At 39.4% G+C, this 15,195-nt stretch overlaps 1 protein-coding gene across 1 annotated transcript; it reads left to right on the top strand.

The window, feature by feature from the left end:
- The first annotated feature begins 5,888 nt into the window (after positions 1 to 5,888).
- fstl3 (follistatin-like 3 (secreted glycoprotein)) lies at positions 5,889 to 14,762 on the top strand. The gene is made up of 5 exons (XM_084416111.1): positions 5,889 to 6,113; positions 6,990 to 7,175; positions 11,950 to 12,165; positions 13,137 to 13,364; positions 13,457 to 14,762. Exons 1-5 carry the CDS (start codon positions 6,038 to 6,040, stop codon positions 13,489 to 13,491), a joined length of 741 nt encoding a protein of 246 aa, XP_084272237.1. The 5' UTR covers positions 5,889 to 6,037; the 3' UTR covers positions 13,492 to 14,762.
- The last annotated feature ends 433 nt before the right edge of the window (positions 14,763 to 15,195 follow it).

Raw genomic sequence — 15,195 nt, forward strand, 5'->3', positions numbered from 1 at the left:
TGATGAGTCTCGATTTCTGTTGAGACATTCAGATGGTAGAGTCAGAATTTGGCGTAAACAGAATGAGAACATGGATCCATCATGCCTTGTTACCACTGTGCAGGCTGGTGGTGGTGGTGTAATGGTGTGGGGGATGTTTTCTTGGCACCCTTAGTGCCAATTGGGCATCGTTTAAATGCCACGGCCTACCTGAGCATTGTTTCTGACCATGTCCATCCCTTTATGACCACCATGTACCCATCCTCTGATGGCTACTTCCAGCAGGATAATGCACCATGTCACAAAGCTCGAATCATTTCAAATTGGTTTCTTGAACATGACAATGAGTTCACTGTACTAAAATGGCCCCCACAGTCACCAGATCTCAACCCAATAGAGCATCTTTGGGATGTGGTGGAACGGGAGCTTCGTGCCCTGGATGTGCATCCCACAAATCTCCATCAACTGCAAGATGCTATCCTATCAATATGGGCCAACATTTCTAAAGAATGCTTTCAGCACCTTGTTGAATCAATGCCACGTAGAATTAAGGCAGTTCTGAAGGCGAAAGGGGGTCAAACACAGTATTAGTATGGTGTTCCTAATAATCCTTTAGGTGAGTGTATATATATATATATATATATATATAGCCCACTCACCTATATTTTTAAACAGTTTTCAGCATCCTTTCACCACCCTGTCTCCTCACACTCGCCTGGTTACTATCCTAACCAGAGTACTCTGGGTTCGGGTCAAAATACCAAGCTGGGAGCCCTCTCCTCAGACACCACGGCAAAAACGAATACTTCTTTACTCTATCTGATTATTTGTAAGAGTGAACTCATGAATAGTCTTTTGGGGTACTTTTGAGACTTGATTTTGACATAGTTCTTTTACATTTGCCCACTTTAAATGCACATCGCCCTCCGTGCACAGTTTCCCTAAAGCCACCGGGGCTTGGGCCCATCATCGCTGCTTGCAGCTATATTTTAAAAAATTTTCCCTTATTAATTTGTTTTACGCATCATTCTATATGAATGGCTGTTGGAGAAAAATAAAAAAAAAAATTACACAAATGAAAATGATACATAAAAATGAACAATGCAATAAACTATATCTGGGTAAAAAAAAAGTCATCTTAAGGTAGCTACAAGTATTATGTGGTTAAATGTCAAAATAACTCTAATATCATACACTGTGTGGGATGGGTTCAGTTAAAGCGGGGCTACTTAGTTTCGGGATTTCTTCGCTGTATTCTCGCTTTTTGCTCGCAGGTTTCTCTCTAGTGCTCCCCCCACAGCTTCGGATTAGATATTTGACAACACTGTTGTAAAAACTCGTTAGCGATTCTCAGATACCAGAGGCTAGCAGATCAACGACATCAAAGCAGATGGGACATTCTTTAAAACGTCTTCTTCATTCGGGTTCGAACAGCGTGAGGGAGCGCAATAATGACAGCATTTTAGCAGATTTCTTTTGGCCGTAAAGCAATTGTTTACATCGTGAGACCTGATATCACGCGAGACTTCCTGATGCGGCGGCTGGCGGCTCGCCGGCTCAAAGTTGCAAGTGCGAATTTTCCGCTCACGGGCACCGGGGGGTGCGAAACGACCACCATTCAACCCGAAAAAAGTAATATAACCATTCCAATGACTCCGAAGCTGTTCAGTTAAGGTAAAAAAAGTTACTTAGTTCTGCTGTGACCTCACAATCGTGTTGCAGTGTGGTCTATGGATCTGCCTAAAGTGTACATCTTGAGTAGACTCGCTCCCTCTGTCAAAATCAAGGACTTGAAGGTCTGTCCAAATAAACTTCCCTGGCCCACTTGACGAAGTTGAACGCATTTCAAAATGGCGGTGGTGATTTCCCCCGAGGGGAGTTGCTTAGGGAAGTTTGAGTTAAACGCAGCCTTGGTCAGCTTTTTGCAAGACCCTTTGAAATTGGGTCTCTATCAGAGTGATCAGTTGGTGATCAGTTGGTGATTACTTTTTGGTGAAAAAACTGTCTCTATCTTCTAAATTCTGCTAATGATTTACTGCTTGATATTGCAAAATCGTATTTCTTACCATACTACTGGCATAACCATAAACACTGATTTGTAGCGCAAATGGTTTTCCCATTTACTGCACTTTTTATACTTCTAGTTATTTACCTATAACACTTCTATTGTATAATCCTGACACTTCCACGTTGCAAAATAAGATGGATAGATGTGGGTCATTATCGGGACTAACTAACCTTAAAATGTCATGACTGACCATTCAGAATCAAACATTTCAGAGAGCCGTGTAATAATTGTGAATGAGTGTTAGATGAATGATAGAAAACAGCAAATAGTTTCTGTAGATCCAAACCATGTGAGAAAGTCCTTGAGTAAGTGCTTTCTTTCGGCCACCCACCTCAAGGTCAGCATTCGCTGAGAATTATTGTACATCAACAGAACACCCTCATTTTAATAAACACATATGGACAGTTCATTTGATACTTTTATTTTCTTCTCCCCCTCTGAGATCAAAGACCCTCCATTGAGGATCAAGACATATGGGAAGACCTGCAAAATATTAGCTGGCATGCAATATCATACCACAGAAATGGGTGTGCCAATGAAGAAAGAATGCCAGTGCATGACTATGGGAGTTTCCATCAGAACCCAAGTTGCCAATATGAACCATGTGTTCCACTCTCAAGGAACTCCTTGACTTGAGCACATCTTAATGAGCTCCATGCTTGGCGGACGGTGGTTTTCCACATGTCTGAATGGCCCATAGACATACTAAGTCTCATCTATTTAGTCGTCAAGGCACTGACTTTCAGACCACATTTTAATGAAAGTCACGTGACATTCTGCGGATAAAGCTGCCAGACCCCTCTGCTTGTCTTGTTTGGTGGCCGCAGCATTGTTTATCTCCATTCATCTGGGCACAGGTGTCACTTATCAGTCATTTAAACTGTATAATAGCTCAAATGTACAGTTGAATTAAGCCTAATTCTGCCCTCATTATGCCCCTTTTTGCACACAGACTTCTGCAAAACAAAACTGACATTTTACTGCCTTTTCAATTGAATCTCACAGGGTGCTAAATTAAGTTTACAGAGCATCAGCGGATACAAGAAGCATCATTTTGATTATGTATCAAATTACCTTTGTTGTATTGGTAGAAATGGCCAGTTCCAAAAGTCTTCACTAACAATAAATTATTTGGGAATTTAAAAAAAAATATTATTCAACTTTAAGATTTTATATGTATTTATTTATTTAAAATGTATGCATATAGCAAATGCTTTTAGCAACTCACAGTGCTTTTAAAAAAAAAACTAAATTTAGCAATAAAAGCATTCCCGAGAACTTAACTTACCGGTATGCTCATTCTGAATATTAATATATAAAGTAAAAAATATTGTGGATTACATATAAAAGTGCTTACCTTTTATTATTTTGCAGGTCATTTAAATAGTCCTGCAGATTATTTCTGTACCAATATTGCATATAGTATTGCAATTAAAATTAAAGTCAGGTGACAACAGTGTAACAGGCTGCTGTGTATAATCCAAGGAAAAAGGAGCGGGACACAGATTGAATGACTATAAGACTTTTTAATTACCACGAAGAGCAAGAGAAAACAGAAAGAGACTGTTAGTCCAACAGGAGGGTGGGAGGGGGCTTTGGAGGAGGATGAGGGGCTGGCACCAGGTAGGATGCAGGAGGATATGATGGTGGGAGAAACCAGGGTGGCAATGATGGTGAGAGGAGCCAGGGAGGAGATGAAGGCAAGAGGGAGACCCAGAGCGCAGACAGGACGAAGGCCCTGGTGGAGTCGAGGGATGGAGGAGCCATGGTGGATAATTGGCAGGCGGATCCAGAGACATGACAGACTTAGCCGATGGATCTGGAGACCGAGGCGGAGCCAGATTGCCAGAGGACTAAGCGGATTGAAGGCGGCGCCCCACGGAGCTGAAGGCGTGAAGGGATGAAGCGCAGCTGAATGCCTGGAAGTCCGTGATGCAGGCAGAGTGTCATCTGACCAAAGCGGAGCCCAGTGGAGCCGTAAGGACGATGGTCCCAGGTAGAGTCGAGGGAGGGAAGACCAAGGTGGAGCCGACTGGTCGACGAGCCGAGGTGGAGTGACTGGCTCAGTGGCTGGAGGCGAAGCCAGGGGATCTTCTTACCAAGGCGGAGCTGGAGACCGGAAGACCCAAGGCAGATCCACGCAGAGAAGGCAGAGCAGGGCTGGGGAACAGACTATAATAGGTAGAGGAGGTGGGAGAGGGAGGCTTGTCGGGATCTTTGGAGAAACAAGGGACGTGTAGCTGGGCAAGACCAGCAGAGACACAGGAGACTTGGAGCTGGACGGGACTAGCGGAGATGCAGGAGACTTGGACTGGGTGTGACTAGCAGAGACGCAGGAGACTTGGAGCTGGACGGGACCAGCGGAGACGGTAGACTACAGGGATAACCCTCTTCACCATCCTCATAATATTTTATCGAGGTCAGCTGCAACACACCCTCAGCGATGGGAGTGTGGGCAGGGCTCCATTCCATTCCCTCAAACTCCACGAGCATGCCCACTGAAACAGACGGCATTGCCGGCTTACGCATCTGGTCAGAATTTTGGTTGTGCGCGGGCTCCGGGGTGATGATTGTCACAGCATCACGACAGACTAGGGGCTCTTTATCTGCGGTGGGCTCTGGCATAGGCTCCGTGCATTTTTTGGGAGGCGGCTGGCTGGGCTCTGGATCCAAAGTGGGGCTGGTGATATTCTGTTATGGGCCGCATATGGGCTGTTATGTATAATCCAAGGAACAAGGAGTGGGACACGGAATTAATTACTATAAGACTTTTATTTACCAAAAGAGTGAGAGCATACATCAAACAAATAACATAACATAACAATTAATATTTGACATGGAACTAAGGAAAACTCAGGGTTTAAATACACAGGGAGTAATCAATGAAACAGCGAACAGGTGTGAAACACAAATCAGCAACCAAGGTAACTAATAATGACAGGGAACACGAATGAAAAACGAAACCAAAACAGATCAAAACCATTACACACAGATTGCATTTGAAACATTTTGCACATTACAAATGTATATATATATTTTTTATTTCTGTTATAAATACTACCAGGGCTAGTTGTCACATGGGGAGGTTACAAGGGCTACATCTCAATAACTATGAGGTTTTGAGGTTGCACTTTGTTTTACAGTACGTGTACTTATGTGTAGTTAGTACAATGTACTTACCTAAGAAAATACTGGGTAATATAAGGTAACTACATGGGTTAAGGTTAGGGGTAGGTTTAGGGTTAGTGCCTAGTTATTACCCAGTTATTGTAATAACTATAATAAGTAGGCCTACATAGTAAGTACACGGGGAACAGGACTGTAAAATAAAGTGCTACCGGTTTCGATTCAAACAGCAGAACACTAACTGTTTTCTCTAGCAGTGGTTTTGTATTTTCAATTGAGGTAGATTTTAACTGAGAGATTGATCTTTGTTCTCAGGATGAGGGTTTTTATTTTTCTATTCAAGAGTAATGTTATATTGGTTTACTTACATATTTATACATATTTTTTCCTGGCCAATAATGGTTAATATGTTAAAAGTGTTCTTTTTCTTAAATCAAATCTTTTTTTTTTTTTGAAAGCCAAACTTGGATTAAAATTTTTAAATAAACCTTAAGAAATGTGCATAGACTTACATGCATCTACATTTGCCATTGAAGATACCATGGTAAATTTCTTGGTTAACGTTAACTGAGTTCAGACGGACTGAGATGAAGTGTGGGAGTTTTTCAGCCTCATATCCGAGAACTGACTCAAGTACACAACGGCATCAGCAACGTAACTGGCTGGAATTATCGCCCATCCCAGAAGCATAATTTACTCGGGCAAAATATTTATACAGAGGCGGACCAAAATCATTTACAGCAAGTCCATTCACGAAACCGAGTGGAAACAACCCAAGTTAAAGGCTCTGTAGACTTTTCTATCAATCTAATCTTTGTAAGGAAAGCCGCTGGTTCAAACATCTGTAAAGTATTCAGCAGCATCATGAACTTTTTGGCTGTTCTACACTGTGTGATACTTATTTCAGTTTGTGAAATACTTGGAGAACATCGAACGAACGGTAAGTGAAAGATAACGCATTTGACTCACTATATTTCGCTTTTCGTGATAGTTTATTCAGAAGTTTAAATGTCAATGCACTAATCAAGATATGAACACATTTTGTTATAGCCTATACGTTTGTAATAAGCAGACTTTTAATGGTTTAAGGAAAATCGTTTTAAAGACGAATCTATTACACAATTTGTTTAATAATAAATAACGATGTGTTCGTTCAAATTTACAGCGATCGCGCAGCTGTTGTCATGGTTACCTCGTCAAGCGAAGGCGATTTCTATTCTCCAATGCAGACTTGTAATCTAAAACTTGTGTGGTTATTGAAATATTTGAAAACACTGTAAAAAAGGGTATATATTATTTATATATTATATATTATATATAGTATATATACACACGTTTATTACATATTTTAATAATGCAAATTAACTGAAAGTGAATGTACCTAGGATCTATTGCACTGGAATTGCATTTATTGCATACTTTATTGGTATGCAATAAATGCAACTTAAATGGGTAACATACCAGCTAGCTATTTTCAGACACAACGTTTGAGCTATAAAACGGAAATATAAAAGTTTTATTTATTCTGAAAAAAAAATAAAAAAATAATAATAGTTGAATAAAAGCCTGTTTACGCCTCAAAGAAAAAAAAATTCCTGTAATTTTTTACATACAAGATATTTCACGTGACATATTTTATTGGGAAATAATATGACACATCTGAGGTCATCTTTATTTTAGGCATAAAAATACTTTACAATCTCATATGTACAAGTGAGAAGGAATGGAGAAAATACATGTCTATTATAGGTTCGTATTGTTGCCATTGTCCCTGAGATGGATTATATATGTTTTCATTGTGTGCTTGTGTGTCTAGCGGGAATGTGCTGGCTGCAGCAGGGTCCGGAGCACCGCTGTGACATGGTGCTCATGAGGGGCGTGAGCAGGGAAGAGTGCTGTGCTGCTAGCCGTCTGGACACTGCCTGGTCCAATACCAGTCTACCCATCAATGAAGTCAGCCTGCTGGGATTCCTGGGAATAGTTTCCTGTAAGCCGTGTAAAGGTACAGACTCTATTTACCCTCTGTTCTCAGCAGGTGGACTGGGTTGTCCCACTGTAATGTTGATATGAGTAAGAGTCTGTGCTGAAGCCCTCTTGAACTGGTTACTACCATTTTAAGCCCTCTACACACATAAGAGAACATTCCTCGTTTGCAAATTAGGGCTGAAACCATTTTTGCTGAGGAGATAAAATCTAGTACTGTAGGCCAAATCTTGGTTTGGAGAGTTTTCTTTGCAAATGCAATTCTTCAGCAAGTTTAAAAAGCGTGGATCTACACCAGATGTTTTGTTTAACTTTCTCCGGCTGTTGTGGAAAGAGTTCACTACTGGTAGCCTTGGCCAGGTACGTAGGTTCATATAATGGCTCCAAAACTCTACTATCATCAGACATTTTAAATACAGACTGTTATCACTGGAGTAAACAAGTTAGCCGACATGGTTATTTTAATGAATTTCCTCAGCCCAGCAAGCCCATAATCGTGCTTAAAATTGTAGTTTTGTGGTTTTTTAGTCCATATCTTATCAGTTTGAGGTCATCTGTATGATAGTGTACTCTTAAAATTCACTTTTAGCAGATAAGCACATTTCAAATTTATAGTCATCCTCTTCCAGAAAAACAGAGCAAAAAAAATTGATGACTCATCCTGCACTCATTTATTTCGTCCAATCAAATGCTCTCTAGAATGAGAATGACCTTCCCACTAAAGGTGCGATAATATAAGCAAAAATTTTTGGGCAAAAAAAGGCTCATTGTCTTTTATCAATAGTATAGCGATGTATGAAGCACTTTCAAACCATACCAAGCAGGGGTGCATTTCCAAAAAGCATTGTTAGCCAACTATGGTCGCAAGTTCCGTTGTTATCAGCATAGTTTAAAGAGTTGGTGTTTCCCGAAATCATAGTTCTACCAGAAAGACTCGGGAGATAAAATGATATAACAAGAGTAAATTTATTAATACAGTGCTATGCATACGTTTAGACACCCATACTAAAGTTGACTAAAAAGAGGAATAAAAAATCATCTTTTGGAAATTTAACTTAATGCCTTAATTTAAAAAATTAGGAAAAATCCAACCTTTAAGGACACCAATTTTCTTTGTGAATGAATAATGTATCGTAAATAAATAAATGTTCTTCCTTAAAATACAGGGTGCATAAGTTTGGCCACCCCTATGTTAAATTCCCATAGAGGCAGGCAGATTTTTATTTTTAAGTATTTAAAAAAAAAAAAAAAGTAGGATACTATGCTTCCTGATAAAGTTCCCTTGGCCTTTGGAATTAAAATAGCCCCACATCATCACATAGCCTTCACCATACCTAGAGATTGGCATGGTTTTATTTCAGTTAGCCTAAAAGCTAGTTTGATTTGCATTGAGAGATGATCTTATGGAAAGTACCCCATGCCAATCTCTAGGTATGGTGAAGGCTATGTGATGATGTGGGGCTATTTTAATTCCAGAGGCCAAGGGAACTTTATCAGGATGCATAGTATCCTAAAAAAATAAATAAAAAAAATACTTAAAAATAAAAATCTGCCTGCCTCTATGGGAATTTAACATAGGGGTGTCCAAACTTATGCACCATGTATTTTAAGGAAGAACATTTATTTATTTACAATACATTATTCATTCACAAAGAAAATTGGTGTCCTTAAAGGTTGGATTTTTCCTAATTTTTTAAATTAAGGCATTAAGTTCAATTTCCAAAAGATGATTTTTTATTCCTCTTTTTAGTCAACTTTAGCATGGGTGTCTAAACTTATGCATAGCACTGTAGCTCAGCAAGCATAGTCTTTGGCGTAGGCCCCGTCCTTAGCAAGCAATGCGAGGGTAACGGAATCTGCAAATCCCGCCTGAAGATGAAGGCAGGAGCGCAGCCGACCCCCTGGAGGTAAAGGAAGGGACCATCCTGGTGGTGGTGGGGAGGATGGAGGGAAAGGACCGTCTTGGAGGTGGTTGGGGAGGATGGAGGTAATTGGCGCCGTCAGTATCTGCGAACTCGGACGGATGTAAGTACCATTCTTTTATACTGAGTGTTAACACATGATTGGTTAGAAGTGAGTTAACCACACAACTTTGCGATGTTGTTTGCGAATGTTCATTGGAAATGTAAGCTTAGCGTTAAGTTCTGCCAGGAAGACTCAATCAATTCATGACGCGCTGATTGAGTCTTCCTGGCAGAACTTAACGCTAAGCTTACATTTCCAATGAACATTCTTCAACAACATCACAAAGTTGTGTGGTTGGAACGACAGCTCTCGACCTGTGGTTAGAAGCATAGTTTCTTGTTTACATGACATGTGGAGTCAATAAATCCTTATCTTAAGTCAAATAAGCAAGCTGACATTCAGTACAATCTATATCTTTATTTAGAATACATACAAATGTAATTCACGTATTTTAGTTTGTCAAGAGATTTAAAGCGTCGTTTTTGAATAGTGCGCATGTGTGAACGTGCTCTATTACGCAAGAACGAGCCTATGATTGAATCTGGAAATAAAGCAAAATAACTGAGAAAAATGAGAAATGGTCCTCAGATGACATGTCCTTAATTTATAGCAAAACATCTAGCATTAATTCGATCTCAAAGAGATTAATTAATTAATTAGTTATTACTCCACCACCTGCGTGACATCATTAACCAACGTGGTTGAACGACCAATTTACGACAATATGGTTTCGGGAAACAGTCGTAACTAGCTAGTTGATTTCTTCAACGATGCATCGTACTACGGTAGTTAAGCAGCGAGTTGCATCGTTATTCGGGAAACGCACCCCAGATTGGTTGACCAACTTGAACCCATTGCAAACTCTATTAGGAAACTTTAATACAACCTACTTCTGATTAGCAATAGCGACTTGCACATCGAAATTCACGATCATGTGGATTCCTATCGAAATGATTGGAATTTGCTCACAAAAGAATCACAGAACAACAGTAAAATTGACCGCACCTTAATACGACCTAATTCCGATTAGCAATAGCAAGTAGCAACTTGTGGCTCATGACTGTATACACTACACCGTTTTCAGCTAAAAACGTTAAAAAAATGTGTGCGTTTTGGACGTTCTTTTACATGAGAACAGCGTTTTTGGTGGCTGAAAATGCTAACTTTTAAAAACAGGTTTCTCAAAGTGCAAGTTTTTGAAAACGCTCTCTGTGTAAACAACCAAAATACAAATGTCTGAAGATGATGATGTCATGCACGTGTATTGCGCATTCAGTCTATAGTGATTCATCGCCATCTAATGGCCTGGCAGCAGAATACATCGCTTTTAGTCGTTTTCGCGGATTCGTGTGAATGGGGATCGTTTTGACAATGGTGTTGTCTGTACACGGAAAATGTAAGCATATCGTTGTCATGTAAGCGTACCCTTAAAGTAAAGGCTCTTGGCTATTTCAAAAAAGGATCTCTATTGACTATTTTTTGTCTCATAGGGAAGTCAGCTGTATTTGTCATTTTGCATAAAATAAATAACTTGTTTGACACAATAACAGATATTTCCCACCCACCTTTCACTCCTCCCTCTCTCAGCATTCAGTCTTTCCCAATTTTTATTGGAAAGCAGACTTGTTTTGCATTTCCCTCTCAGAGATGACTGAATTCTAGCACACCGCAAAGAAAAATGTGTGCCACATGCTGGAGAGGTCTGGTCCTCATAAGCCTCAAACACAATCAGCATCATTAGACACTTGAGGGGAAAGATAGACTGGAAGTGAAAGTCTGTTATATTGTTTATTCCATGGCGTTTGCTTTCCATTATCATAAAACTATATGGACTTGCGGACCCTACTGTGTGACCTCCCCAGCGTGTTCTCAATGTCAAACGCTTCAAAGCATTCCTGAAAGCTCAACTCACGCTTAGCGTCTGTCCGGCGCATTTCCTTACATTTGTTTTTCGGGGCAGACAAGGCAGTTCGTAAATTATGTGTGACTGCCTGCGGATCTTGAGGAAACATAACAGGGTTATGCTGGGATTTCCAGTGGAGGTGGAGGTATCTGATTCGGCCTTGAGTGATTTAGTTGGCTTCACAGGGAAGGGGAGCAACAGGATATTAAAGGACTTGCAGGAATGGGAACCAGAAGCTGAATCCATTTCAAAGTGTTTCTGATGTGTTTTGTTGGCTCTGGCTTCACAGATGAATGGAGAAGAATGGACATTTATTGAAAAGCAAGTCAATGGATGAGCCTTTCACACTTTAAATAGTTAACTCTGGTTCATTCTGAACCCCAGGTTAATGGAGTCCTGTGTTATCTTGCTTCACCTTTCACACTGCTCATACTTTACCCAGGGTAAACAATTAATCCTGGGTATTCATAAGCTGACAGTTCACACTGTACATTTCTAAACCCTGCTGTGTCATTGATTGGATGAACGCCGCATGTGACCTGCACTAGCATTGCGCATCCTCATATTACACATCACCGACTGCACTGCCAAGTTTTTTTCTGAATATAAAGGCTAGAATAAAACAGTCTCTTCTTCACTTCAATTGAAAAAATTTCCATCGCTGTTTGAATTTTTTCCCATCAAACGCTGAATATGAGTGAATACGATTGGTTGTCAGTTGCTAAGAATCTAGTCGTAACGTTCTAAGACCGCATTGTTTCACGCTACACATGTACTGTAGTGTGCAATGCGGGGTTAACACTGCAAAAGCAGTGCTAACAGTGGTAATAAACACACTTCTAAATTACAAGTTTGAAACAAACACTTTTCAATATAGGTTTACTTATAATCAGCTTTTTCCCACTTTATCCACCTTCTTTTACAGAGAACTGTGAAGGGGTCAACTGTGGCCCTGGAAAGGTGTGCAGGATGAATTCTGGACGTCCCCAGTGCGTGTGCTCTCCGGACTGTTCCAACATCTCCGCTAAACATGCCGTGTGTGGGAGCGATGGGAACTCGTACAAAGACGAGTGCGCACTCCTGATGGCTCGCTGCAGAGGTCACCCTGACCTGGAGATTATGTACCAGGGGGATTGCAAAAGTACGTTGCTGCTTCACTTTAATTGAATCACTTTAATCAGCTTCCACATGCAGAGTCCATCATTTTGCTTAGACGTTTTTCAGACTGAAGGAAAAGCTTCATATTTAGATTATAACGCAGATTGAATAATCATTTTCAGAAAGAAAGTGCATATTTACCTTTATGTATTCTGAAAAACTTCCAACCAGGCCCTAGTGAAAAAGAAGTGTGCTTAATTGTAATGAATGTGCACTTCTAGTGTACTTAAAAAACTGTACTTTCAGATAATATAAATGAATGAAGTGAAAGGCCACTTAATTGTACTTAAAATGAAAGACTTTTACACGAGCCGCGTTTCCTTTACTCTTCAAATTGCGCAAATTGACATTGCGAATTGAAAATACGGCCAATGGAAACAAAACTCCCACATATTGCATTTACAGGTCACCTAACGTACGCAAAAGTCACATGATCATTCTTTAAAGACGGCGGGGTATGTTTGGACAGAAGAGGAAGGCAGAGTTCTTTATTAAACTCATAAAAGGCAAAATAATTATGGGAATACTGGATTCTAAACAACAAAGAAATGCCAAAATACAACAAAATCACATTTTAGTCGCATAACATCAGTTAATGGAAACGCCGCCATTCCGCAATAGTTTTTTATCAACATTTAGAAAATCTCGCAAAAGTTTTGCGCAAATCTGTGATGGAAATGCGGCTTCTGCAAAAGAAATTGTTGGTTTAACTCAAAAAATTAAGTAACCTGGTTGCCTTAATTTTGAGTTCATTGAAATAAAACAATTGAGTTAATACAAAGCAGGAGATTGGTTTAATCAACATAAACTTAAAATATTATGTTATCTGAACCACATTAACTATTTAAAGATAAAAGTTGTGATAACAAATCATGAAAATACTTTTTTACAGTGTACACTTTCATGTCAAAGTATGCTACATCGTTATCTTGACCCTTGGCACCATTCTTTCAGAATCCTGCTCAAATGTCGTATGTCCTGGTACACATACCTGTGTGACGGACCAGACCAACAGCGCCCACTGTGTCATGTGCCGCACTGCGCCCTGCCCGATGCCCATGGTCACTGAGCAAACCATCTGCGGCAATGACAACATTACCTACCCAAGCGCCTGCCACCTGCGTAGGGCTACCTGCTTTTTGGGTCGATCCATAGGGGTCCGCCACTATGGACACTGCAGAAGTACGTTTTCACACACCTGGAATTGCTTGACCATTCCGATATTTCCACAACGGACTTGCTGAACTCATTTTAACTTATGTTCTCTCTTACAGGTAATGAAGGAAGTGAGGAAAATTCACTCTTCTGAGGATGTCAAGAGAAGTTCCGCTCCATGTACATATTATGATGGCACATAAGACGTGAGAGAACCTGTTTGAAACCATATAGTCTCACAACACGGTCCTCTGTACCAAAGAACCACTACTAGTATTTTATACGCATGCAATTCATATTTAAAGGAAATGTGTGGTTTTAACAGGAGAATTGATCTGATGAATTGACAGTGTGTATATTGTAAATATACTACAAGCTACTATTTATTGGAGAAAAATAATGAAGTCTGTTATTTATGTGTTAACACGTTTGAGACACCATATATACATATACTTCAGCTGCCTTTATCAAGGTATTTATTGTGGGTTTTGCTTCAGTTTTCTTGAACATGTCAGAACTGCATGATATATCATTTTTCACAAAGAGCTATTTCTTGCCAATTAAGTATTTTAGAAAATTTCTCTAACATTTCATGTTTTATGTTATTTTTTGTTTTAAATATTTTATATTATTCTATATGTTTTATTTAATTTATATTAGATATTAATTCCCATGATTTTCAGCCATTGTCAGCCATCTTTTTGACAAAAAAAAACACACAGAATAAATACTAGCAAAAACGATGCTCAAAAACCACGGAATAATCTTCTTGCGCATTCCTAAGTACAGCTTTCCCAAAAATGTGCCTCTCTGCAAAGTCTATGTGGACACACGGTTGAAATTCTTATGGGCATGGGAGACTACTTACTCATTGAGATAAAGTGTTATGCCTGTACTGTTTGTATTTGAGGGATTACTCAGCCAAAACAGCAACACTTCCAGGCCATGTTTCGCTGACGTGAAGGCCAAACTGAGCCACCCACCAAGCAATGAAATTACCAGTTACAGTCTGATGGCTGCAGTTTTTACGAGGATGCTGGGACAGTCAAAGAATGTACAGTACATTCTACTGTTTTAATGGTTTTCACATTGCAGGGTTGTGTTTTTGTCATTTTGTGTGTGTCTGAGTTTGTATCACTTGACCTTGTTGTATACTTAAATAGTCATAAGAACAAATTGAATAGGTGTTTTGTTTAATTCCCAGTAAATCGTACGGTGATTTGAAAAAGAGACTGACGGATTGGCGATATTTGTGTGAATCATCATTGTAGCTACAAGTTTGTTCCATGTGTAACCTTTCTTGTACCTTCTTGTAAATAGAGACATTTTGCAGTATCTGAATATATACTGTAAAATCCAATTTATTCAATTGCATATTTTTGTATTGTTTACTTACGTTTTTTATTAAAACACAAAATTAATGTCAATATGATTCTCATGATTCTTGATCAGTGTTATTTTAGTATCATTGAGATACTTGAATTTTTATTCATCTTTTGAATTCGTTTTTGTTTTTATATTTTTCGGTTTCATTTGTTTTAGTAATTTTGTTGTGTGTTTTTGTAATTTTTCTACATTTTTTTTCTTAAAAGTATGCTCTCACAGGAAAACGTACAAATTCTACGAGGTGGCTTATTCGTACGAATTCATACAACCTGACTCGTACGAATTAGTACGATTTTTGCAAAATCGTACATATTTTATGAATTGGCCAATTCGTATGAATTCATACGAATGACCTACCCCTGACCCCGCCCCTAAACCTACCCATCACGTGGGTTTAGACAAATCGTACAAATTCGTACGAGTGAGGTCGTACGAATTAGTACGAATTAGCCAACTTTTTATCATTCGTACG

The sequence above is a fragment of the Rutilus rutilus genome (assembly GCF_951802725.1).
Source record: "Rutilus rutilus genome assembly, chromosome: 8".
In the NCBI taxonomy this organism is placed as follows: Eukaryota; Metazoa; Chordata; class Actinopteri; order Cypriniformes; family Leuciscidae; genus Rutilus; species Rutilus rutilus.